Source organism: Phasianus colchicus, unplaced genomic scaffold, assembly GCF_987193195.1.
Source record: "Phasianus colchicus unplaced genomic scaffold, bPhaCol1.hap1.1 HAP1_SCAFFOLD_90, whole genome shotgun sequence".
In the NCBI taxonomy this organism is placed as follows: domain Eukaryota; kingdom Metazoa; phylum Chordata; class Aves; order Galliformes; family Phasianidae; genus Phasianus; species Phasianus colchicus.
The window spans coordinates 29,443-56,425 of NW_028325261.1; the positions used below are offsets into that span (position 1 = coordinate 29,443).

General features: G+C 46.4%; 1 protein-coding gene across 27 annotated transcripts; it reads right to left on the minus strand.

Annotated features, from left to right (window-relative positions):
* Positions 1 to 1,891: 1,891 nt before the first annotated feature.
* On the minus strand, positions 1,892 to 26,319 carry LOC149911545 (rho GTPase-activating protein 32-like). 27 transcript variants are annotated; one of them, XM_090133639.1, is made up of 26 exons: positions 26,151 to 26,319; positions 25,844 to 26,056; positions 24,056 to 25,743; positions 22,956 to 23,956; positions 22,274 to 22,674; positions 21,508 to 21,676; positions 20,774 to 20,893; positions 20,578 to 20,670; positions 18,742 to 18,914; positions 18,141 to 18,218; positions 17,402 to 17,479; positions 16,595 to 16,717; positions 16,402 to 16,479; positions 15,667 to 15,748; positions 14,820 to 14,963; positions 14,160 to 14,262; positions 13,471 to 13,603; positions 12,871 to 12,953; positions 12,412 to 12,519; positions 11,912 to 12,057; positions 11,209 to 11,410; positions 10,274 to 10,417; positions 8,891 to 10,083; positions 5,585 to 5,916; positions 4,821 to 5,288; positions 1,892 to 2,110 (listed from the first exon to the last, which is right to left on the minus strand). In XM_090133639.1, the coding sequence occupies exons 7-23, from the start codon at positions 20,889 to 20,891 to the stop codon at positions 10,080 to 10,082; spliced, it is 1,890 nt and encodes a 629-aa protein (XP_089989765.1). In that variant the 5' UTR covers positions 20,892 to 20,893; positions 21,508 to 21,676; positions 22,274 to 22,674; positions 22,956 to 23,956; positions 24,056 to 25,743; positions 25,844 to 26,056; positions 26,151 to 26,319; the 3' UTR covers positions 1,892 to 2,110; positions 4,821 to 5,288; positions 5,585 to 5,916; positions 8,891 to 10,079. The 27 variants fall into 27 exon arrangements, with proteins under 27 accessions (XP_089989765.1, XP_089989759.1, XP_089989771.1 ...); XM_090133633.1 differs by having other exon boundaries at positions 24,056 to 25,562; positions 25,651 to 25,743; positions 25,844 to 26,319; XM_090133645.1 differs by having other exon boundaries at positions 5,585 to 5,709; positions 5,833 to 5,916; positions 25,844 to 26,319.
* Between the last annotated feature and the right edge of the window lie 664 nt (positions 26,320 to 26,983).

Consider the following 26,983-nt stretch of genomic DNA (forward strand, 5'->3'; position numbering starts at 1 on the left):
ATTGGGATGATACAGGGATGATATTAAGGGGTGACACTGGGGGTGATGTTGGGGTATCACTGGAGGAAGTGATGTTGGGTTGATGTCGGGGAATGAAGTTGTGGGTTGATGTTGGGATATTACTAGGGTTTAACATCAAGGAGTGATGTTTTGGGGGGATGTGGGGGTGACGCTGGGGTGATGTTAAGAGTGACGTTGGGGGAGACATTACTGGGGTGAAATTGTTGGGGTGACACTGGGTTTATTTTGGGGAATGACATTGAGAGGTAATGAGTATGACTGGAGGTGACATCAGGGGGTGATACTGGGGGAACGTTGTTGGGGTGATACAAGGAATGACACTGGGGTGGCACTGCTGTGACAGTGGGGTGATATTAGGGAGTAATGTTGGGGGGATGAGGTTGGGTTATTGCTGGGGGGGGGTTCAACAGGGGGGTGACACTGGGGTGATGTTGTAGTATTACTGGGGGCTAACATTGGGGATACTGGAGAATGTTTCTGGTGTGTCATTCTAGTGACAAGGGTGATGTTGGGGCTTTTCTGGAGGGAGTGACATCAGGGAGTGAATGCTGGGTGGTGATGTTGTTGGGGTGTTACGTTGGGGATCTAAAGGCCCCTGACTGAAGAATGATCCTGGAATTGAATAAGGTATTTTGGCAGTTTTAAGGGAGTTGATATTTGTGGCTGTGGCTGCAAATGTTTTGTGGAGAGTGCTATCCTTGGTATTTGGTCTTGTTCTTGCAAAGACTTGTTTCCCAAGTTGATGTTCCACTTGGGCTCTGTATCACACGCTGGCCGCATGGGTACAGCATGCAAGCGGAACAAACCCTACAGACCCTGGGGAGAATGAAAGCAGGAGAAAGCACGGAAGTGCACTTTGAAGTGGGGGATGCCGTGCTGGTGCTGCCAATCGAATCTACCGCTGGCATGTTCCTTCTCTCTCCTCTTCGGTGACTTGCCATCTCTCAAGGGTCAGATAGTAATAGCACACCTGCTTAGGGAGATTCTGCTTCCCACTTAATGGAATTATCTAACATTTCAGAGAGCGACACTGGAGGAAGTGACACTGTGGTTGTGGTGGAGTGATGTTGGGATATCAATAGGGTTGACATCAGCAAGTAGCACTGGGGTGACATCATTGGGGGTGATGTTGGAGTACCACTGGGATTTAACATGAATGACTGATGGTGGGGTGAGAGCGTTGGGGTGACACTGGGGGATGACAATGTTGGAGTGACACTGAGGGTTGATAGTGTGGTGATGTTGGAGGGTGACATTGTTGGGTTGATGCTGGTGGGTGATGTTGGGATGACAGAGGGGTGATATTAAGGAATTACGCTGGGGGAGTGATGCTGGCGCATCCTTGGGGGGTGACATTGGGGTGTTGGGGCTGATGTTTGGGGTGAAATAGGTAGGGTTTGGGAGTAGAGTTTGGGGGAAAATAGTAACGATTTGGGGCTGATACTTGGGATGAAATAATGAGGTTTTGGGAGCTCAATTTGGGGTGAATTAGCAAGGACTTGAACCTGGAGTTTGGCGTGAAATACTGATGGCTTGGGGCTGGAGTATGAGGTGAAATGGGCTTTGGAGCCTATTCGGATGGCAGTTTTCAATGTAAAAAACATGTTCTTTACAGTTTCCTTGCAGGAAGAGGATAAAGAAACTCTGCTTTCATGCAGGAGGGGATACAATATACCTTCAGCAGACTCCCACTATTGCTCAAGCCACCTCACTGAACTTTGACAGAAAGTTTCACTGCCTTAGAATGTGAAATTGTATCCACGTGTAGATATTTTAATTGCAGGCACAAACCTTGGAAAGGTGGGGAAGTGGCAGCAGCACTAGATGACTCAGAAATTGAGATTCCACCTGCAAACTGTCAGGGACTAAGTAAAGAAGTAAAATTTTAATGCAGCAAAGACCAGCAAAATTGTGCAGACTTGACTGAACCAAAGTGAAGATATGTGAACTAGTGTGAACAGAAGTGAAGCCGTGCAAAATTTTACAAAACCATGTGAACTTCATGGAACCTCAGTGAAGACCAGTGATCCTGTAAAGTCTTCAGTGAACCAGGGCGGACTTCTGCAAAGCCCAGTGAAGACCCACAAACCTGTACAAAGATAACATGAATTTGCACAGACAATACAAGTAAACCAAGTGAAAACCCACAAAATTGGGCATCCTTCGGTTTATTTGGGTTTGGAATTCTGGCATTGCAACCCAACTGGATAAGTCCCTTGTAGACTGGTAGTATTTTCTTCACAAATAATGAAATCTGAATCAGTAGGACATTGTTCATGCCCCATTACCTGACTCTTACCTTCTCCTCCCCTGGTTTCTCATTGCCTGAGTACTTCAGGTTCACAAAAGATGAAAATTAAGAAAAAAAGAAAGAAAATAAAATAAGGGGAAAAGAAAAAGAAAAAAGGGAAAAGGAAAGAGTAAAAAAAAGATGTAGAAAAAGAAATAGAAAAAGAATAATAAGAGGAAATAGAAAAGGAAATAATTAGAATTATAAAAAGAAAAATTATTAGAAAAAAAAAAGAATTAGAACAGGAATAGGAAAAAGACAAAATAATTGGAATTAGGAAAATAAATAGAAAACGAATTGGAAATAAACTAGAAGAAGAATTGGGAAAGGCTGTGGAAAAAACTGGAATTAGGAAAAAAAGAACTGAAATTAGAATTACAAAAAGATAAAGGAAAAGAAAACTAATTAAGGAAAACAATTAAGAATTAGAAAAAGATAAAAAGTAAAAGAATGAAAAAGAATTAGAAAGAGTAAGAAATAGAAAAGAAACAATAAAAAGGAAAAGGGAATTCTAATTGTAAAAATTATTAGAATTAGAAACAGAAAAAGAAAATAGAATTAGAAAATGAAAGAGAAAAATAATTAGAAAAAGAAAAATGAAGAATTAGGATTAGAATTGGAAAAAGAAAAAAAATGGAAAAAGAATTGGAAAAAGAACTAGAATTAGAAAATGAAAAAAGAGTGAAAAAATAAAAAAAACATGGGAAAACGAGTGAGAAAAAGTCTAGAAAAAGATAAAAATAGAACTATGAAAAATAAAAGAATAAAAAAAGAAAAGAATTAGAAAAAATAGAATTAGAGAGAAAAACAAGAATATGGATAAGAAAATGAAAAGAAAAGGAATTGGACAAAAAAGAACTGAGAAAATAAATGGAAAATAAAATAGATGAAGAATTGGAAACAGAACTGGAAATGGAATCAAAACTGAAAAAAGAATTGGAAAATGAAAAAGAAGAGAAAGGAAACAAAAGCACTAGAGCAAGAGAAAGAATATGAAAAGGAATTAGAAAAAGAAAAACGAATGGATAAAGAAAAAGAATTAGAATGATAATTGGAAAAAGAACTGCAAAAACTGAAAATGCAAAAAGAAAAACCTGGAAACAAAAATAATTAGAAAAAGATTGAGAAAAATAAAATGAATTAGAAAAAGGAAAAATATAAAGAAAAAAATAGAAAAATATCAAGAATTACAATGAGAAGTAGAAAAAGATTTAGAATCAGAAAAAGAAAAGAAACTGATTCAGGAAAAGGACAGAAAACATCGAAAACAAATTTTAAAAAAGAATCAGAAAAGAATTAGAAAATGTAAAAGAAAAAAACTGAAATAGAGAAAATGAAAAGGATGTGGATTGGGGAAAAGATTTGGAATGGGGAAAAGAAAAAGAACTACAATTAGAAAAAGAGTTGGAGCTGGAAAAAAAATGAAATAGAAAAAAGAAAAAAAAGAGTTGGAAAAAGAATTAGAGAAAGAAAAAAACAAGGAGTAGAATAAGAATTAGAAAAAGAATTAGAGAAGTCATTAGAAAAGGAGAAAAGAAAATGAAAAAAGTATTAGAAAAAAAACAAAGTATTATAAAAAGAAAACAAAGAATTAAAGTTAGAATGAGAAGTGGTAAAAGGAAACGAAAAGGAATTGGAAAAAGAAAAACAATGAAAAAAAGGAAATTTAGAAAAAAAAACTAGACAAATAATTAGAATTAGACAAAGAAATAGGAAAAAAATGGAAAATTATCCAGAAAAAGAGAACGCAAGAACTACAATTAGAAAAAGAACTGGGATTCAAAAAAGAAAAAAAGGAAATAGAAAAAGGAAAAAGACTTGCAACAGGAAAAAGAAATAGGAAAAGAATTAGAAAAAAAAATAGAAAAACAAAATAGATTAGAAACAGGAAAGAAAAAACAGATTTAGAAAGAGAAAAAGAGAGATTTAATAAAAGGAATGGAAAAATAATTGGTAAAGGAAAAAGAAATTGAATGAGAATTGGAATGGGAATTGTAATATGATGAAGAAAAAAATATGGAAAGGAATATGACAAAGAAAAGGAACATAATGAAGAAAAAGAAAGAAAATTGGAAACGGAAACAGAATTGGAAACAGAATTAGCAAAAGAAAGAATTAGAGGAATAGAAAAAGAATTCAAAACAAAAAAGAATTGGAAAAAGACTTGAGAAAAAAAATTAGAAAGAAAAATAAAAGGAAGTAGAAAAGGATATAAAAGAATTAGAAAATGAAAAGGAGAAAAAAGAAAAAGGTAAAAAGGAAAAGAAAGGGAAAAAACAAATTAGAAAATTATTCAGAAACAGCAATGAAAAAAATACAAGGAACTGGAAAAGGAATCAGAGAAAAGGAAAGCATTACAATTAGAAAGCGAATTAGAAAATGAAAATAAATTAGAAAAAGGGGGGGAAATAAAAAAAAAAAACACGAAAGAGAACTGGAAAAGAAGAAGTTAACTCTAGAAACCCCAAGTCATACACGGCCCTCACTGGAAGCCTGTTTTGGAGCCTACCTCTTCTTTTTGCATCTCACTTGGTCAAAGCAGAGCAGTCAGCATTTGGGTCGCTGTAGCTCCAATGAGGCACAGATTGACAACATGAAACACTAGAAAAGAGAAACAAGAAACACTGCATAACGGCAAGAAATGATATTAAACCCAAAAAGAAAAGAACAAACCCATGTTTGGTAGGAGTGGCAGAAGCCGCAGACATCCCATTGGTAACTGGGAGCCTAAGCCAGCTACTGTGGACGTGATGAGTGTTGGTCAAGCTAGAGTTGAACTCCATCAGGGTACGTTTGGACTTTGTGAGCCCTAGAAGACAAGGAGAGAGAAGGAACCAGGCGGCGGATGTGAGAGGCAGTGCCAGTGGAGCATCCCTTCAAGGGACACTTCTCCTGTCTCACCCAGGACAGCTTCTCTCCTGTTTTTTTTTTCTTCTCAGGGTCTGCATGCTTTGTTTTGTTGGCACACCGCATCTGCCTGGCCAGAGAGAGATATGGAGACCAAGTGGAACACTTGCTTGTAAGTATATGGTGTGGAAGATGGTGTAAAATAAGAACATCTGGTGAACACAAAGTGAGCACGAGGGACAACCAATGCCATGAATATAGAACCTCTACAAGCATGGGAGTGGCCTCAGGGGTCAACATAGCTAGTCGGACAAAATAAGGAGTGCATCTTGGCACCCATCTATGGCTCTGGTTTCCTGCTGTAACCACCAAGAGCCTCAGTACTGTCCTCACACGGCTCAGAGGGCCACAGTTCTCCAATGCTACCTGTTGAACACAAGACAAGATCTTCTAATAAGGATGAAGGAATCACCCCTTCGAAGCATGTGGGCATGTCTAATACTGCAACCCAAAGAGATCAGGAAGGGCAATAGCATCTGGAGTCTCCAGTCCTGGAAGGAGAAAAGAAACCTCCACACGAGATACTAAACAACACGGGTTAGTAAGACTTAGGTGTCATTCTAGAAACCACAAGTCATACACAGCACTCACCCGAAGCCTGTTTTGGAGCCTACCTCTTCTTTTTGCATCTCACTTGGTCAGTGCATAGTAGTCTGTGTTTGGGTCATTGTAGCTCCAATGAGGAGTCAATTAACAGCCTGGAAAACAAAGGAAAGGAAGAGAAACACTCCATAATGGCAAGAAATGATACTGAACCCAAAAAGAAAAGAACAAACCCATGCTATTTGGGAGAGACAGAAGAGCTATTAGTACTGACAAACAACACAAGATGGGAGCAGAAACAACAACATAAAATACTCACGTTATTAGTTCTAATGCAGAAACAACATTCCATTCCTACATAAGTACACAAACACTGTGTAACTGCACAAAATGACCATGACCACTTTTGAGGAGCATGCTGCTCCATGAGAGCTCATGCAGTGGGAGAATGAGGAAAGGCTGAATCCAGGTCCATGATCTCTTTTGGTACCATGTAGGGTAGCTTCTGGAGACTGCAGGACTCTGGCATGACAAGCAGCCCACAGGCAGGAACAGGATAGCATCAAGATCTGCTAGCGAGGAAGAAAAGGAAATCCCTGAATCTTCTTTCTCCACAAGCATTTGGGATTCATTCTTCTTTGCAGGAAAAAAAAAACCAACTCCATTGTGATTCAGTCCCAGCACAATTATTAGGTATATGGTATGTACCAAAACATTGCATATTGTTAGGACAAAAGCTGTGGCATAGTTAGTGAGAGGATCACAAGTAAAATTAACTAGATGTCACCAAGATTAAAATTCTCTTTGAAATTTGTTTGCATTGTCCCAAATCACCTTTCAAAATTCAGTGGGTAAAGCATTTCTTTTACCTTCCACAACTTAGAGCTAGGGAGACATTATTTGAATTATGGCAAGTGCATCTACAATTAACTGGTGGACTTTTTATATTAGTTCTTTCCCACTGAGATAATACACTAGATAATAACTGCTGATTTGTTCCCAGTGCTGATAGGGAAAACTGCAGGGGTGTAGCAATGCACATAGATCACTTGTTAATCTGACACCCTAGTTTTATTCTTTATCCTGCATCTCTCCGGAGTTGGGGGCAATCGGCCAGTGCTATCCTGGCCCCATTCATTTCCTGAATGCATTTAATCACTGTGTTTAACCATGGTTGAAAGGGTTAAGCCTCTGTTAGAATTAGAATTCAGTCCCATATGCCCAGTACAGCAAATATGGGCATGGCCCCATGAGCAGCCAGTGACTGTGATAAGGTCATCATAAGCAATTACAAAAATTAAACTGAAGAAGATTCCTGTCCAAAACAGTGACTAATGATACCATGGGGATCCCAGAGAAAGGAACAGAGCGAGAAGGGAACATGTGAGGCACAGAAATAGGATCAGCATTCATTAGCATTTGGAAAACAAGAGAGAACTTCCCGGTTCCAAAGGAACCAAGGTTAGAGGAAGCATAACTGGAAAAGAAAACAAAACAAACATGAAACTTCCTGGTCCCAAGTGAAGCAAAGTTAGAAGGTAGGTGAAATCCAGATAGCTAATTATGTACATTTCCTCCTGATCATCTTGAGCCTTTCAGATGTATTTGTTAAGAGTCTCCCTGAGGGTTAAAGGGACAGGACCAGTGTGGGGCAAATCAATCAACACTAGTTGTCCTGGGGAGTAATCATCCCAATAATCAGCTCTTTGAGTAAGGGACCACAGGGCACAGTGGTTGCCAGTGGTGGTCCCCAGTAACCCTCTGATTCCTTTTCAATCAACAGGATCTGATCTCCCACTGTTAGTGGCACTTTCCACACATACTGATTTCCTAGGTGTGTAACCAAAATCCTTCCTTTATTTGGCTAGTTCTGTAGCAGAATAGGGAGACCTTCTCGATACAAACATCAGAATACCCACTTTCAGTCTCTTCATATGCATGCCCAGTTTCTATCAGAAGGCAGAGAAGGATCACCAGGTTTTCTGATTTGTCTTTGTAATTAATTCCTGCAAGGACTGAATAATTTGGGTTTCTGCCGTGTGCTGTTCATTGTGGATCTCTACGGCAGCAGTAAGAGCAGCTCCTGGAACTGCACAAGTGATTGATTTTCCCTTTTCCTCCACCATACGAGTTTGCTTGTGGAGGGAATCTATATGATCCACAACTCCCTCTAAGTTGGGCCAATTATTCTGTGCCCAATTCATCTCCATGGGGGAGAATTTGGCACCATGCTTTTCTAAGAGGTCAAGGAGCGGATTCCTGCCCTCATTCCTTTTTTTTCTTAATTTCCTTTTTTTTTTTTTTTTTTTTTTAAATGATCATGACTCAAAATGAGGAGCAATCTCTTTGGGGGGGCAAACACATACTATCAAAGTCTCAACAATTTACTCCTTACACCCCCAAAGTGTACACACATACTCTCTTCTACCCATAGGACACTTGCTGCTACCACCTGGACACATTCAGGCCAACCTCGAGATACGGGGTCTAGTACTTTGGACAAATATGCAATAGGCTTTCTCTAAGATATTTATAAGCATTGTTGGAAATAGCCAAATAATTTTCCAGGACAGTATCTCTTATCTTTATATCTATCTTTATTTGTAATGGCGGGCCTCCTGCAAGCAGGAGAGCGCAGAGAAAACAGTGTTACATCTTTTATCCCCTACTGCCCGACCCTTATCTCTGTCTTCTCTGGCTCTTCATTGGCTGAGTACTGCAGGTTCACACTCTTTCGCAACGCTTCACTAATCGTACCAATACCAAATAAACACAAATCCTTACCACCCAACCACAAATATCTTAATTGGTCGACTGCCTTCTAACAACTGCTTTCTTAACAAACATCTGGTCGTAACTTTTGGATGTCTGCTTTACAACATAGACATAACCTCTTAACTGCTTCATTACCCCCCAGCATTTGTGCCCTTTGCACTGGGTCATTGTTCAGATCATCCGTCTGTCCTTGCTTAGAGATAAGCTTGGAAGGAGGACAGAGGGCAGTATCTTGGAGCCTGCCTACGGCATCCTAACGTTCCCACAGAATGGGACAGTTCTGCTTTGTGTAAAGGCCCCGACTACTTGAGAGTTTGTTCAATGGACTTCACTTCTGCTGGCCTAATGAACAACCTTACAGTACGTTTCCCAGGTCAGAATACTATCTCTCGGTGCTGCCCGGACAGCTCCAGCTGCCGCCGCGCTGTCCTGCGGGGCGGCCCAGGCGGCAGGAGCGGCGCTCTGCGAGGAGAGCCGCGCCTCCGACAGCCGGCTCCCAACGCTCGCTCCCGCGCACGGCGGCTCGGCCAACGGCAGCCGGCGGAGCTACCGCGGACCAAGGAGACCCCGGGGGCGGGGCGGCGCCGCCGCTGCCCAATCAGAGGCAGGGGGCGGGGCAAGGGAGATGCTGCTCAAGGTGAGCTCCTCCTGCCGCAGCGTGATGACGACAGGTCTGCACGGCCAGCTCCTAGGTCGGGAGCCAGGAATGGACACGGCAGGAGGAGAGAGGCGTTAGGGAGCAGCCGAGGCTTCGAAATGCATCAAAAAGCCCTGAAAAGCATCACAAAGCCACAGCCAGGAAGCTCGGGATTATCACGAGCAGCATCCAGGATGCTAAACATCATTTGCTACCATACCAGATGGTAGCTGAGCTCTCGCTGCAGACGTCCCAAAGCCAGACAGAACGGGAACAAACCCAGAGCTCTGCTGCACGCACCCCACAGCCATCGCGTTGCAAGCTGGCGTGCCTTGCTCTTCGTTGCATTCGTCCCAGTCTCTGTGAATGAAGACTCGGAAGGCAGTCAAGGCGTTGATTGAGCACCAGCGTGCTTTTATTATTATGTAAAAGACAGGAGGGCGTGAGAGGTCCAGGGTAAAGATGGGACTCATCCTCTCTTGTCACGGAGAGAGTGGCTCAGAGCTCTCAGTGCTGCTGCCCGGTGCCTGGGGCTGGAGGCCTGATTCTAAGTCCCCCTCCAAGAGGCTCGGCTTCTCCTCAGCAACGCTGACCTGCTCCTGCGTGGAGGTGCTGCTGTCGGGGCACTCGGACTGTGCTTGGGCTGGGCTGCACTGCAAAGGCACTGGGTCACAGTCCAGGCTGGTGACTGTGGTGTCCAGCAGGCTCAGGTCAGCATCTTCAGCACAGCCGGGAGAAATGAGGGCGTGAACTTGGATGAGCTCCTTCTCTCCATCGCTGTTGCTATGTGGAAGGCTGTCATCTGAACCACAGTGACTCGTGCTTCCTAAGAGCCCTCCATCGATGGAAGCACACAGCGCACCATCGCTACTTGCCCCGGCTCTTCTGGGTAGACAAGGGCTCGATTCACCTAGGAAGGATACACAGGGGTTAGTGTCAAACTTTCACAAGCTGAATTATGAAAGTGGCTCTTGATCAGGGGTGATCTGAAGATGCTAGGTATAGGTTGGAACGCTAGGAGGAGATACAAGTCCACTTGTATGGCATGAATTCTATGTCGCTGAAAAGCAAGGCTTTGAAAGCTGGATTCGCACCCTTACCTGCCAGCACCACGACTTCCGTCTGAGGGCTCCCTGGGACTGCGCTGCAGTCGGCGTTTGGCCACAGAGGATGGTTTCCGCAGGCTGAAGCAGGAACGCCAACTGCCAGCTGGTGATTCCTTCGTCTTGCTGGGTGGACGTTGTCTGGAGAGAGAAAACAGTGACTGGTGTGAGTCGTGCGTGGTGCGGGGTGAGGGAAGAGCTGCACTGAGCTCTTGCCAACAGTTGCTTGTTCCTGGCACCGCCTGGTTTCTGCTGAAGCACAGCTTAGAAACTCGCTCTCTTTCAAGCAGTTGAGGATGGTTCCACTCCTATAGCTCAGCCCTGAAGTCTTGCTGGCTAAATTCCCCTAAACTGTGTCAAGCAAGATGCAGAGCACGTGAGCAAAGGCTCCGCGGCTGTACAGGACAGCATCTAAGGGATGGCTCTTCTGGAGCCGGCAGGCGTAACTGCTTTCTGAGGAACCGTGCAGCCATAAAGGAAATTCAAAAGCACCTCTGACTCTGACATCAACACCTCGTCGGCCCCATCTCACCGCCAAGTTTAGTTTCTAGTGCCAGCAAGTCTGACCAACAGCTCTGCTTAGAGGAGAACCGGAACTGGTTTCAGGCATGTGGCCCCGACAGCTGGAAAACCCCAACGTTTCAAGGTAGAGCCAGCTCAGGCCATGGTAGACGTCAGCATGGCTTTATACATCTCGTGACTGCGTGCCCAGCAAGGAAGGAATGGCAGCCTCGTGTGGCTAAACCGAATATGTTAGTTGAATCTCAGAGTCCAAAGGGAGCAGAGATTCACTGCAACAATTCACTTCAGGCACCGTTACTTTAATTTAGCTTCCACATGTTTTGGCGCAAGAAATAATGGGGGAAAAAAAAACAACAACACAACCCACCCAAACAATGATGATGGTTGCTGGAAAACAAAGTCCTCTTTACCTTTCAGATGGAAAGTTGATGATTGTGTGGAATTTCCCCTGTACAGCTGTGGGGCCTTCTTCCACTTCTATGTCCCTGCTCTGTGTCACAACGGAAGAGCTGCTGTGGCCTCGCCTCTGAGCCTGTGCCTCCTCCAGGGTGAGCAGCTTTGTGGCAGGAGAAGACACCCACGCAGACTTGGGCCCTGAGAGAGAACCGTGCCCTGTAAGGGAAAGCCACAGGTAAGAGCGAGGATCACAAAGCAGCACCACAGCCATCACAGTTCTGGGGGAGATGCTATAGTTTTCTCAGACCTGCTTATCTGAGCCACTAGAAGAAGAGGAGGTCAGAATAAGCATGTGGTCAGAGGTATGTTTAAGGCAGAGGACAGAGTCATAATTAATAAGAGCAGCTCACTGTATCGAAATGGGCAAAGAAAAACCCTAGAAAGCGGGGGCAGGGAACTCAGAAAGCTTCACTGCCACACTTTCATCAAGCTTCACCTGCATGCAAAACATCGTAACGACAGTGACGTTTTTTTTTCTCATTGTAAAGTTTGGACTTGGACATTCTCAGCATCCAGCAACAGGATGCCAGATTCTAATCTAAGCCCAGAAGTCTGCTGTCCCCTCGATAGAACAAGTGTATTTCAAAGATCTTGGAGAAGGCCTGGATTTGATCAAGGTGTCTGATCAAGATAAAGCTCATGGAGGAAGACACTCACCTGCTCCATCTGCCATGTCTGATCCGGATTTGGAGCAGAAGAGGACATCTGCGTGGTTGATGATGAATTCCACCACAGCCGACTGCGTCTGCAGTTCCATGCAGGCGGCTCTTCCGCTGGCGCAGGCAGACTCGTTCTGCTGTGATCTGTAGAAAAGGCAGATTTTAGCAGTCATTTATCCAAGATCCAAGTTTCCCCAAGTCTGGATTGTTGCAGCCAAAAGCTGTCAAATTGGGCTCCGGAGGCTTCCGCGGTGATGCCGCTGAAGAAATTCTCCTGGATGGTCAAGGACACACCAGTCCCATCTAAACAAGAGGGCAGAAATTGTCATCTAGAAATTGTGCCCGTGCGGTTGGAGAACAGCCCAGGCTCTTGCTCTGCCGTCAGCCACTTACTACAGTGTACAGGAGAAGAGCACATTCGATGGAGAAAAAGGTAAATTGCATTTTTTGCCGGAGAACAGATCCAAGCAGTGTGTTGAAATGGAGAAAGAAGTTGACCTTAAGAGGTTTGGAGCCCACACAATCGCTAAGTTCTTAGCGTGCATGTTTGTCACGGAACAGTTCCCGGCTAGACGAGCCAAGTGTCTTATCAGGTATTCCAGTGTCCTGGAAAATCAGAGAGGCAAATATTCAGCACCAATGAGCACGCGGTGCTGCGGTTCACAGAGCAAAGCCTCAATGCATGTTATTGCTACTGTCACTGAAGATGAAGTAGATCCAACTTGACTAAGTGCCACACTGTGGCACCAAGCCCCAGCACAGCACAGCTGCAGCCACCAGCTGCACCAACTGTGCCCCCGTGCCCAGGAACCGACCCAATAAATTAACCCCGTGTAGCCTTAAACTGCTTCAACATACGCAGGCATCATGTTGCCAGCATGAGACAAGCCTGGAATCACACCACTGCCCTCTGAAGTGCAGCATGGCTGAGCTCAACAGAGTGAGGGCAGCACTGACCTGTAGTGAGGAGCGGGCAGCTGCTGGATGACGTCCTGCATTCTGACCAGCTGCTCCTCATCTGTAGCGGCACCAACAGCCTCCTGGAATAGTGCAGAAAGGGACTGAGACACAAATCAGGCTAGATACCTGCCACAGGGTCGGGAACTATGGGGACAGCGTGCTGTTGGTCTGCGCCGAGACAGATTTTACGCCTTCCAGGAGGCATCTGGGGAACATAGCGGCACGCAGCTGGTGCCATCAAGGCCAAGGAGTCCAAGCAGCGGGCCGGTTTACAGCCTGATTGTGCAGCTCAGCTCCTCAAGCTTCAAGTGCACTTTGCTATCAATCCCACTCCCATTCTATAAATACTTGGGGAATAGAAAAACAAAACAAAAGAAAAAACAAAAAACATGAATTCTCTCAAGCTTTGTGAATATGGAAATAACCGCCTCCTGGGACCACCGAAAATGGCATCCATATGATGCATGATGTGGCAAAGACATACGAGTAAACCCCACGGGGCTAACAGAAAAAGGGCCTCAGAGCTGGGGCACTGCTGCAGCCATCTCCCAAGAGGCCCAGGGAAGAGGCAAAGGAAAGACGTTTCCTTGTGCTTACCGAGAACTTGTCATACAGGTGGTCGGTCAGCAGAGGGTTCGGGAGCTCCCTGAAGTACATTTTGCAGACGGAGCTCACGCTGTGAGTGTCGCGGATGGTTAGCTCAGGAATCTGCTCAGACTCAAATTCTTGGCTGGAGAGAAGGACACAAAAACGGGCGGGGGGGTTGAGAAAGAGGAAAACAAGTCAAAAGCCACACCAAATATAATCAAGCATTGGAAGGGCTTCCCGATTAACAGGAGAAAATGAACACTCAGTCACCAGCACCACACGAGCCATGCTGGATGAGATGTTTCCAAAAGGAGACCTTTTCGTTTTGCTAAGGCATTTCCCGTGACTCTGACAACTGGCTGCCTAGTCTACAATCCTAAGCCAGGAGCCCGGAGCAGCAAGGAGGAGTGTGGGCTGCTCCAAAGGGCTCTGCAAACAGGAGGAAACGGGAATGAGAGCTGGCAGCGGTGACACCGCAGTCCCCCACAGCCTTCCAGTGCTCCGAAGGACAGAAGGAGAACTTCCTGCTCCAGCAAGTCTGCTGAACGCCCCGTGTTCCTATCAAACAGTGACAAGCCTGGCGCACCACTGCTGAGCGCACGCTGCCTGCACAGAGCTGCCCCACGGCGCAGGCCTCTGAGCACCCACAACAGGGCACGCGCCCCTACTGACCGCTGTGTCAGTCGCAGCACTCTTACCGCAGTCTCTGGATGTTGGACGCGACGCCGGACAGCCGGTATATCCCTTGCACTACGCCGTGCTGCTCAATGAACTCGGCGCAGCTCTGGAGGACCTGGGGGACTAAAGAACACGTGCCAGCGGTTACTTGAGCTCCTCATTCAAGTACTGGTTCAGGCTGTGCTCCTGTCAAATCTCATCCACTAAGCCCAGCCAGGCTACTGCTTAGTTCTTCCTTACAGAAGAAAGCTGTCCAAGACGAGGAAACTGGACAGACGTGTTCCTTGCATTCAAGAAGTGTAAGGACCTAGGAATCAGCCTGGAGAAAGTAATTCTGGGGAAGCCGGAGACACTGCAAGTCCCACCACAGCTCCCATGGGAATGAAAGGAGGTGGGAAATCTCATGTCCAGGAGAGCAGGGAAACATATGCAGGACACTCTCCTTGGCCAAAAGGCTTCCCTTCTTTTCAGGCTAGCGTGGGATTGGCTTACAGGCTTTGGTTTAAGCAAATACAAACGTGCTTGTCTCTTAAGAGCATTAGCCTCAGTTTATCTTTCAGCCATCAACTTCCATTACACGTTTCTCCACCGGTACCAACCTGCCCCTTTGCTAGATATGACCTCCCTTTCATCTTTAGATGCCCAACAGAGGAAGATCTCAGGAACGGGCTGTCCCTTACCATCGCGACCAGAGTGGAGAAGATGCTCTCCCAGGTCACAGCCAAACACCCTTTCCTTCTCCACCTCCCGCTCTTTCGGTTTCTTTGGGCGGGCCTTCACCAAGGAACGAAGGAAGGTGACGAGCTTGCCGCGTTTCTTTGGCACTGCACAACAGGAAGAAACCAGTTCATTTCAGGTTTGGCTCAGTTGGACAAGGCCGAGCATAACACATTCTACAGAGCACGTCAAAACGGGAAGAACATTAACAAGTACATAGAAAAACGGATTTTCTCCCATCCCTGCAGGAGGAGCCAAAGGCCAGGTTGGATGGGGCCCTGGGCAGTGGGGTCTAGTCTCACATTAGATGTGGAGGTTGGTTGGCAGCCCAGCCTGAGGCAGGGGGGTTGGAACTTGATGATCCTTGAGCTCCCTTCCATCCCAAGCCATACTAGGAGGATTCTATGATTTCCCCAAGTCCACTCATAAACACGGGAGGATCGGGCCAAATCTCTGCGCGTTCCGATGGAGTTTAATGCACTCCTCTTGCTTGGCTTGCTCAACTTGAGGATTAAGGATCCTCTTGAAAAGTCACGTTCCGATCAAGCATATCACTAGCACAACCAGGCCTCTAGCTGTCCACCAGGGACACTGGCTGTTCTCAACCTCGTACTGACTCGCAGAAGAACTGCCTTTGCCCTCCTTCATTCTCATTGCCTACAAAACACCAGCCATATGCCCCATGATATGCCTGAAGGATCATCAGCACAGACTATAACACGGGATGGATAAAGGAGGTATTAAACACAGAACACACCCAAAAAGAGACGCCATTTTGCTTCCCTGCACCATCAAATGTAACATCTGTACCTGGCTTTGGCACTGAACTGAGGAGAGACTCCGGAATTTTTCCACTGATGAGCTCCACGCACTCACTTGGGAAAAATCCAACCTGTAACAAGAAAAAAAAGAGAGGTGCACTACTGAAGGCAGCATTTCTCAGGCCTGAACTGTTCAACCAAAAGCCACCTAACATTTTCCTCGGAACGTGCTTGCCTGACGCTCCATAAGACTATCCAACAAAAAGTGGCCTGCATAAAAGTAATAATTATTCAACATTTGCAGCCAAAAGACCTACAAAACAAATAATTGCTTCTGTAGAAGATGTAGAAGAAGAAAGTTCTTGCTGACTGAGATGCAGCTGCAATAATCCCCAGCTCCGAGCTACCCAGCGTTCTGCAGCCAGCAGCAGCAACAAGCACGCGGAGGGTCTGTTACCCTACCTCAGCTGACAGGCAGTAACTTCCTAAAAGACACTAACTTCACGTTCTGCATGGGTGCAAGCAAAATACTCTGAGACACTGAAACACTGTCTTAGCTGCTGCATTTCCAAAGGTGGGGTTCAGTGGCCGTGACCTGATGCATATTGTGAAGGCTCTTGCTTCTAAGTGAATTGAGGAGACAGTTTCCTACAAAGACCATCTCTGACACCGACACAGGGAAAATGTTTACATCCATGAGCCATCCTGTGCAGGCAGCGCAGCTCTTAGCCGAGATTCCCGACCTGACCGAAGTTGCTCTCTCAAGTCTGAAGCTTGTGCCTACCTGAAAGCCATGCTTGCCTCTCCACCAGGGGGTCAGCTCCTTTGGTGGCATATCAGTAACGCACACGATGTCTCCCACCTGCAAAAGACTGCAACCTCACCAAACATTCTGAAGGTATCTGAGAATATTCCTGATGCGTTCACACCTTATACTCTCCTGTACATGACAACTAGGAACGCCCTTAACTGCTTACCTCAAAGGAGAGTTCATCCGGTGCCTGGGCAACGTATCTCTTAAGAACATGGGCAGCAGCAACAGCTGGAATATTTACAGGAGACTCCTCGTGGATCAGCAGGGGCTTCCCATTGTTCTCAGTCTGAAACAGAGAGCACAGGCCATGGTGAGGAGCTGAGGACAAACGAGGACAATTTCAGAGCAAGGAGCACATCTGCAGAGAAAGATCCTTATCATGAGTGCTTAACAAGAAACTGCAAGTCTAATAACAGCTGTTTCTCTTCCTGGTGTGCAGCAGTATGGCCAGGCAATGTAAAGATGCGTCTCTCTCTACCCAGACTAAGAGGACAAACACCCCAACCGAGAGGACTCCTGGAGTTTTATAAACTTGCCACGCTTGCAGTACTGTCTTGCCAAAGAGGAGCGTAAGAGTCTGCTTGCTTCCTGTAACCTATTGCTTGGAGACCTCAGCCATGGACTGGACACAGGAGCTGGTCCACTGACCCAATCCTTGGCTCACTACAAGTGCCTGCTTCCCTTAACTTACTGAATATGAGAACTTGGTCTTTGGGTGACAAAATCCAAGCAGGATGGGGAAAAAGCTTCTGCATGTTTATAACGCTCGATCTGATTCTGTCGGTACTATAACGTCCACGGCCATCTAGATGCTCGTAGCAAGGACATGAAGCTTTTCAGGCAGCTTTTCAGTGACACCGATAGAGCTGGAAGGATTCTCCCTCTCTTGAAAAGCAGGAGAGCTCATCTGCAGCTCACTCTGCCGGCTCAAGTCAGCAGAACAAAGACCAATCAGAGCTTCATACTCTACCTCCATTTGTGCCAGGTCAGGCCCACAGCTGATCTCGCTGCACGCGATGCCCATCACAGCAGGCACGACAAGCTGGAACTGAAAAGAAACACACTTCTATTTTCTCTGTTCACACACCACGGTATGGAGAGACTTCTTCAGAACTACCCTCAGTTACCCACTGGCATAGGCAGGTGTTCTAGAAACAACCACTTTGTTCAGTCACTTCAAACGAGACAGCCTATTACGCAGCAGTTTACCAAGTCGCTATCCCTCTGCTAGCAGATGGGGACTCCGGCACAAAGCAGCAGATGCGCTTGCTCAGAGCACTCCGACAGCACAGTAGCAGGGCAGTGAGAGGAGTCACTGCTGGGGGTGGATCTGCTCCCTAGCGCCCGGCTCCCACCAGTTCACCTCCAGCGCCGGCCGCAGCCTTCCACACGGATTTCCTCTGCTTGCATCTCTGCTGTGCTCCCCACAGCTGTCGTGCGCACACGCAGCCGAAGCACGCATGCTCATGGTCACGTTGTGCAGCCCTGCACAAACCGGGACTAGGACTCCTTGCCTAAGGGATTGGTTTCCTAAAGACTAGCTGGTCACAGCATCACAGACAGCATCCTTCTGAGGGCTGAGCTGGAGGGAAAGTGGAATAACTCTACACGTGACCAGTGTCCTGTCAAGGCTGGATGAGGCTGTGTTACTAAACACGGTGCGACGCAGGCTGCAAAACCACATGGGGGGGACAACGTGTGGCACATACCAGGCAAGAGATCAGAACAAGTTCCTTGAAGCCGCAGCCGTTTCTTGTCACTTTGCTCTGTTCTTCCGCGAGCAAAAGCTGCATCAAAGGAGAAGGCAGAGGGCGGGGAGAGGAGAGAGAAAGAGCTGATCAGTGAGCTTGCACAATTTAACAAAGAAGACAAGGAAAAAGCCCTGAGACAAATGCCACCTCTATGCTTTGGAATGTAGCTACTGAGTGAAAATTATGCCTGATGGTCAAGAGTAAGCAGCATGACACTACCAGCTCCGCCAGCCAGCAGCTTTCAACACCTCACTGTCCACCTGTCTATCTCACACTGTCTCAGCTTACCTACAAGATGCTGCACAAGACGGTGTGAAAACGAAGGTACTCAGTCGATGCACAAGTGCAACAAGCTAGCTACTCAGTCAGAGCTCAAGCGCTCCAATGAAGGGACGCAGCAGGCACTGCTCCTCCCCTCATTCTAGCTGCTTATGACATCACTAAGGGCCACCAGGCTGCTCCACCATGACAGACAAGGTGGGGAAGCAAGACCACGTCACAAGACCAGAAGATTCCAACACTCCAACATTCTAGAATCAGAGGGCGGTTGGAATTCTACCTCAGCCAAATCCTGGAGAAGCTGGCACGGGGTCATCATGACCAAAGCGCAGGACCCGGCGCTTGCTCTTGTTGAGCCTCGTACAACCGGCCTCAGGCCATCCTTCTGCAGGGCCTTCCTACCCTCGGGCAGATGGACACTTCCTCCCAGCAGCATACCTTGCAGTGCAGGGCCTACATAAAATCCACACTAGAGTCCTTTGTTTCATTCAAGAGCACGTTACAGCACGTATCTATTTCACCGTAAGGAAATCAAGGAAGAGACGGGAGAAACACAGAACTGCTACGAGACTGCTATATACATTTCTTTCCCAAGTGGATTTTTGCCTTTTTGCTTCCAGGATGACCTCATTTTGTTCTCCCCTTCTTGTGGGGAAGCTGCCTCCAGTTCCTGAGGTTCAGGAGACAGCATGAAACACGACACTAAGACAAACGCTTGTCGTGGGCGAGGGGTGGCTGTGCTTTGCCAGGCATACGGCGGGGCAGTAAGTGCCACACGGCAGCCCCAAGCCAAGCCCTGCATTCAGTCACTGTGGCCACAGCTGGTGCATCGCTGCCAGAACGTATCCCAGGATACAGGTGGACGCAGGCACTCCTGCTCCTTCTGCAAAGCCATCCTCTGCAGAGCCCATTAGGTGCTGCTCAGTGCTATGCCAACCAGGCTCCCGTTTACTGCAGCCCTGGGATAAACACGCGTGTACTCTTCTGTGCAGCAGTGAGCTCCAGGGATGAAGCACAGAGGGTAAGCCAACAGAATCTACTGCTGACTCCATCAGCTCCTTCTTCTACCAACCATGGGCAAACACTGTGAGACAGAACATAAGGGGAAAAGCACTTCTGCTCACACGCCTGCAATGGAATTCAAAACAGCTATTGCAAGAAGAGCTCGTAGGGTAAACCTAGCCTCAGAGACACAAACACACCAGGTTCCAGGAAATAGCATGGCACATTGTTGATGAAACGCTGCTTCGTTGCTTGGAGAGCACGCAGCATGCCGCTTTGACAGGCACAGCAGTGCTGCGACGTCCAAGCTGGGCACCAAAACCTCTCCAGCATCCCTGGCCAACGCTGCCAGGGAAATGCAACACCTGCATCCCTATCTGGCTTACGGCACACACACTGGGGGGCTGCCTTAGTCTCAGGTGGGAGGGATTTTTCTTCAGAGTATCTGGTATGATGCTATGTTTGGGTTCTAGGAGAAAAATCACACTGAGAACACCCTGATCTTTATAGTTTCTGACAAGCAAACTTGCACAGAGCCAAGGCCATTCTCAGCAAAGCTCTCAACAAGGAGCTGGGAGGGAACTGAATTAAGACAGCTAACGTAAACTGGCCAAAGGGATATTCCATACTATATGCCATCAAGTGGAAGGAGTTTTGAAGGGGATGAGAGTACATCTCACTCTCTTTTATTGCTTGGCGGCTAACTGGACAGTGGTTGGCGGGTGGTGAGCCATTGCTTGTACATCACTTGCAATACATTCATATATATATTCAGAACTACTTTTATCTCAAAAACATGAGTTTTACTTCTCTTTTTCCACCCAACACTCTCCCCCATCCCACGGGGAACAGGGGAGTGGGCAAAGGACTGCGTGGTGCTGAGCCACCCACCGGCTTCAACCACAACGGGGCCGCGGGGCAATGGGAGCAAGCACAGAAATAAAACACAGAAACTCGCTGTTCCTTGGGCTCGTGGCTGCCACAAAGCTCGTGTTTTAGTGATGCAGAGTACTGTATCTCCAGCTATTGTGCGTCTTGTTAACCACAAGCTCAGCTATGAGCTGTCACCACAAGCAAAAGATAAACGTAAACAAAGGCTTATATCCACACGTACCAATCTGGGTGTGAGCAATAAAAGCCCATTGGGCCATGGACAAGGCAGGCAGCACATAGGCAGGAAACAGGAAGGAGTTGAACTCCAGCTCTCCTACACAAAAGAAAGGGAGAGCACCACGGGAGGAGTTACGACACAGCTTCAGAGCTTACAGAGCCCTGAGATTTCCAAAGAACGGTGCCAGGGTAACTCTCACCATTCCCACGCAGGGGTCTTCCCAGACACTTCAGCTGCTGACTTCCACTTCCTCTGTCATGTGTAGAAAGTCCAGGTGACAAATGCTCATTTCGTCTGGGTAACGCTTCCATGGTCATGACTGAAAAAAAAAAAAAAAAGCAGCATGCAACTCCATAAAATGTACCTTTCTGCTCTTTCTGTCAGCACGACATCTAAGATGAGCATTACACGTCCCTGCTACTGATTGAAAATTCATCCAAGCCTATGTTCCACACAGCTTCATCTCAGTGCCAAAAAGAAACACGTAAACAGATGTTCAGAGGATTCTTTGTGCAGATAAAAGTGCAGGGTGCATATGTATTCTCTTCAGTAATAAATATTAGTTTAGAATCCAAAGGTAACTTTTCAAGAAGCAGTATGAAAGAAAGGTCAGTCAAAAGGAAATACGTGATTTTCATCTATTTTCATCTAAAAAATCCTTGCTAAACCTCTTCCCATCAAAAAGAAAGCATGCTGGGCATTCTTAGCAGCAGCTCAGAGGACATCTTGCACCACAAAATGCAGCACATGCTTTTTGCTCACAGGCCCCTCATGTCTCTAATTTGTGTCAGATTCACTCAAAATGACCACGTGGACCAGAACAGCCATTTGGTTCTGCTGAGGTAGGAACCCACTGCTGGGATGTCCCACAGTCCCGTTTCCCCGCTACTTCCAGCCCTGGGGGGAAAAGGAAGAGCAACTGACTTCACCTACCCAGACTTCTGCATGGTCTCACATCACACAGAGAAGCATGGTGGAGAGCTCTGGTGGCTGAAGAAATCAAGGTTGCCTCTAAGATCCTGCTTTAAATCCACATGACTTACTGCCCATAAGATGTGAAAGACAAGGTTAAGGTCCATCCAATCCCTGTGGATGTGGCTGCCTGCAAAGACAACAGTTGCCTGCTCTTCAGCAGGGTGATGCTCACCCAGCAAAGCACTCACCAGCACATGTCTTTCATAGAAACATAGAATTAGCAAGCTTGGAAAAGATCTCCAAGATCATCCGGTCCAACCATCCACCTTCCACCAACATTTCCCACTAAGCCACGTCCCTCACGACAACATCTAATGTTTCTTGAACACCTGCAGGGATGGTAACTCTATCACCTGTCTGGGCAGCCCGTTCCAGCGTCTGACCAGTCCTGTGGAGAAGTTTTTCTTAACATCCAACCTCAATCTCCCCTCATGCAACTTCAGGCCACTCCCTCCAGTCCTATTATCACTTACACAGGAGAGGAGGACAACGCCCACCTCAACATAACCTCTCTTCAGCTAGTTGTAGAGAGTGAGGAGGTCTTCCCTGCGCCTCCTCTTCTCCAGACTAAATAATCACAGTTCCCTCAGCCGCTCCCCATAAGACTTGTGCTCTAGATGCCCTGCAGCTTCACTGCTCTTCTCTGGACACATTTAAGGCTTTCACTGTCCTTCCTGTAGTGAGGCACCCAGAACTGAACAAAGTACTCAAGGTGAGGACTCACCAGTGCTGAGCACAGGAGGATGATCGCTTCCCTGCTCCTGCTGGCTCCAGTTCTTTGCATTGCACTTCCAATCTAAACCGTTCCTTCTGCGGTAGCGCTTGCATCCTCAGTTAGGGCTGGAGCTCAAGAGGTCAACACAACAGAAAGAACACAACGTGCAACTGGAAGACATGACTCAAAGCTCACAAGAGTCAACTCTCTGACCTTGGGCACAACTCACAAACCATGAGCCAGGCCTTGCCAACTTGGCAGATCTGAGCATGCCAGAGGGGATCAGATCACAAAGTGTCCATTTCAATTGCAGCTTCATGTAGGAAAGAAAACCAGCTAACAGGCGTGAATGAATTCACTCACAAGCTGCACAATGAGTCTGTTCTTCATTAAAAAAACCACATGGATTCCTAATCCAAAAAGAGAACGGCAAGAGTTAATACCGATGGAAGAGGTTCCTGGTCCGAAGCCTCATCCTCTTACCCAAATTTCCTTGCCTCGTGCTCTTCCCCAACTCCCATGCGATGCCCACAGGCTTAAATTCAGACCTCAAATTCATAGGACTACTGTATAATCAATGAAAATTATATAAAGGAATTTTATATAATCAAATAATATTAAGATGTTATAATAATGAAATCAGCAAGAGAGTTAGGCACAGCAAGACAAAGAGAATAAATAGGATGCTTACCCGTGTCGTGGGCTCGCTCAGGAAAGACCAGTGGAGTGGATCTTCCGAAGAGAGAGAGATCCTTCCCCACTGGTAGATTGTATTATATTGTATTATTTTGCATTCCGATATCATAGTTAGTAAAATAAGTTTACCTCCATAGATTGTTGCCGCTGTTTTTTTCCTTTTCCCCCTTCCTTCCCATTTTGTGGGGCCAGGCCGAGGGTGGGGAGGGCAGGGGCCTACTGCACCCTGTCACGGGCATAAACTGATCTAGTTAATTCCATGACACTCATCAAACCAGATTGTCTCAGTCGAAGGATGGTATGCTATCGCTCTCCACTTGCTCGGGTTGCCCTTGCTGGACCCATCTGTATACCAGGCATCTTCAGGGATAGGATATTTCCTCTCCTGAACGGGACTCTTCTCTGGTGGAGCGACCAGTGTTTCTTTTGGTGCATCACAATGATAGGTCACTGGGCCTAGGATCTTCTGAAGCTCTTCTTTTAAGGATGATGAAGACAGACTGCTCCTTTGGCTGAGGTAAGTGACCCATCATGCCACTGTTTGTGCTTGGGCCACCCCTGTCTTAGGAAGGTGGGTCAGATCTTTCACCCACCCCTGAATCTGCAGAGTGGTCTTCACTATAACTTCAGCCGTCTGGGTTATTGGCTCTACTGCCTGTAATGCTGAATAGGCAGCCAATAACTGTTTTTCAATCATATTATATCTTTCTTTTGCTCCATGCCAGACCTGAAACCAAAAACCAATGGGGGTCCGAACAGAACTCTGGCGTTGCCACAGGCCCCAACCAAAGCCATCTTGAGTAACGTGGACATCCAACTCAGCTGGGAGGGTAGGATCGAATATACCCAATGCCTGGGCTTGCAGTAAAATTAGGTCTCTCATCCCTGCTGAGAATTTGACCAGATCCGGGCCATCAAAGGCATCTTCATAAATCGCTTCCCTTACACCTAATTCACAGATGTAATTTTGAAGGTTTTCCATGGAGGACCACATCCCTGTATGTAAAGGAATATCAGATTGATTGGGCCATACCATACAGCAGGCCGCCATTAACCATTCTATTATAGAATGGTTTTCATCATTGTATTGATTACCTGCATATAATCTCTGTCTAAGAGCAGGATGGACGGTCATTGTGGCCAATTTGGCTATTTCCGGGCCATTCATCAGAACACTTTCTGCCCCAGAATCCCATAGTCCAAGCTGGCACACTTTCTCTAGCTTTCTGCTTAAATCGTTGGACTAAGTCCATCAGTTCTGTTGCTGTGTACGGTCGGGCTGTTACATGCAAGTGGGTTTGAACGGGGGGCCACTGATCAGGCGGCACCCCCGCCGATCTGTCCTGTACCTTTTTTGTTTTTTGAGTTATAACAGGACGGACTTCTAGTGCATCCGTCAAAATTGGAGATTCAAGGTCAGATTTAGATTGTTTATTTTCCTGATCAACACAGTCCGTTGATTCAGGAGCCTGGTCATTGTTTATTGAAATATTACAGACTTGACCTATTGGAAGATGTAGAATTGGGTTTTTTCCTGTTAATATGCCAAGTTCCTGTTCTAACTTTTCAATATGATCTTTTAAAAGTTCATTTTCGTTCACTAAAGTATTATTCCTTATTTCAGCATTATTTAAAGCATTTAAGAGTGGCCATGCCACTGTAGAAGCAGCTAATTGTCTTTCTCTTGTGACTAATGTATCATTGCCTAGTCCCTGAAAGTAATCTGCTAGGCGATATGGGGAAACATTTCCCACAACACGTAGAGGACCCCATTTTTCAATGATAGTTGACAATTCATAATAAGGGGATCCCGCAAATCCTGGCATCTGCCCTGGAATTATTTTATCTAGGGGGGTAGTGTCCTCCCCCTTGAACATTTACAGAAATTCCAAAGAAAGGACATAGTGTAAGTTTTAGTATATTCGGCTTGCCTGCCTGGCTCACCAAGTGTATAATCAATGAAAATTATATAAAGGAATTTTATATAATCAAACAATATTAAGATGTTATAATAATGAAATAAGCAAGAGAGTTAGGCACACCAAGACAAAGAGAATACATAGGATGCTTACACATGTCGTGGGCTCGCTCAGGAAAGACCAGTGGAGAGAATCTTCCAAAGAGAGAGAGAGATCCTACCCACTGGTAGTCAGCTCTTAAATGGGTCTAGGAGAGGTGGAGCCATGCTCCACCCCATCCTGCAGCACAGGTGAATTCCATTCACCTGTGCTCCCAGGGCTGACTCATTGCTCGCCTCAGGTGATAAATCAGAGGTTCAGGCCGTGACTCAGCAGTTCCCATACAGACTCCTTTCACAGGACTCAGTCAAAAAGGATGTCACACTTGTTCCACACACTCAAACTGACTGAGCAGTGGTATCACAGTCACTTAAAACACACAGAAGCATCCAAACCCAAGCATGCACATTCCCTCCTGTGTTACTAGTGCCCACAGCTCACCTTCACACCTCTGGGGATTTCTGGCGTTTTACGCTGATGCAGCCTCACTATAGCTCCATGGGTGTCACACAAGGCCTGCAGGACCTCTTTCTCCACAAACCCCATCTGCAGGCACTGGTTCATAAGGCTCACCACCCACCCTCCTGAGCAAAAGCAAGCACTAAGAATGAGAGCAAAGTGCACTGGATTTGACCTGGCCTGGTCCCCAAGCCTCAGTCCTGCCAGACATACCCCGGTGCGTAGACTCATCCCCAACATCTGACTGGACATTGTCATTCTGCAAACGCCCCATCCCAGCAGCAAGGGATCAAAGCATTGGGACAGCTGAAACAAAAATGTCATGAAAGTTTCCTATTAGCACTGATCAAGAACACGTCTACCCCTGAGCAACAGGATGGGAGACAAACAGCAGAAGACAACCAACCTGCAGAACCCGCTCCGTTGGGGTTGGTCCAGATGTTTGTATGCTCCCTTCCATGGCCCAGGCCAAGCTTGCTGAGCTGCTCCTCCTTTGTGCAGGGGGAGAGCGGCGCAGATGCTACGTGGTGGCTATGCACAGCATGCCTTTGACTTGATTCTCCTCTCTCCATCTTCCATTAGCAAGCAGCATTTCAAATCTCTCCTTGCAAAAAATCACCTAGGTAAAAAAGAACTGGCAATCTTGCTTTTAAAGTTTCCTTATTTATACAACTTGATGCTTTAAAGCACAAGCTCACCTAGCAATCACCTACCTTAGACAAGCCCAACCTGCAAGGAAAAGTTATTCTTCTGTGTCTGCAGACTTTGCACACATTTCCAGGTGCAGTAGTCAGCCCAGTTCTCAGCACAGCTTTACCAACCACAGAAACCCAGTTTACGCCCGCCGTGCTTTTCTCTCATCTGAAACGCTGCATTGCTGCAAGAAGCAATGAATAAAATCACAGAATCACAAAACTGGGGTTGCAAGGGAGCTCCAGAGATCACTGAGCCCAAGCCCCCTGCAAAACGGGCTCCCTAGAGTAGGCAGCACAGGAAGGGCGCCCAGGAGGGCCTGGAATATCTCCAGAGAAGGAGAATCCACAGCCTCCCTGGGCAGCCCGTTCCAGCGCTCCGTCATCCTCGTCATCATCGTGAAGAAGTTCCTTTGCATTTTGGTGCAGAACTTCCTGTGCTCCAGTTTATGGCCATTTCCCCTTCTTCTGTCACCACAGATCGCTGAAAAGATTGCAGCCGTGTCCTTTTGACTCCCACATCTAAGATATTTATAAGCGTTGTTGGAAATAGCCAAATAGTTTTCCAGGACGGTTCTCTGATCTTTGTATCTATCTTTATTCCCAATTGCAATGGCGGGCCTCCTGCAAGCAGGAGAGCGCAGAGAAAACAGTGTTACATCTTTTATCCCCTACTGCCCGACCCTTATCTCTTTCTCCCCGGCTCCTCACTGGCTGAGTACTGCAGGTTCACACTCTTTCGCAACGCTTCACTAATCGTACCAATACCAAGTAAACACAAATCCTTACCACCCAACCACAAATATCTTAATTGGTCGACTGCCTTCTAACAACTGCTTTCTTAACAAACATCT

Bases quoted from the DNA above. Each gene is read 5' to 3' on its own strand.
- LOC149911545 (XM_090133639.1), bottom strand. From the start codon at position 20,891: ATGACCATGGAAGCGTTACCCAGACGAAATGAGCATTTGTCACCTGGA. The intron at 20,671-20,773 runs GTGAGAGTTACC...TCTTTTGTGTAG, and splicing joins AAGACCCCTGCGTGGGAATG to GAGAGCTGGAGTTCAACTCC. The intron at 17,480-18,140 runs GTATGTGCCACA...GTTTCTTTTCAG, and splicing joins TTGTTCTGATCTCTTGCCTG to TTCCAGCTTGTCGTGCCTGC.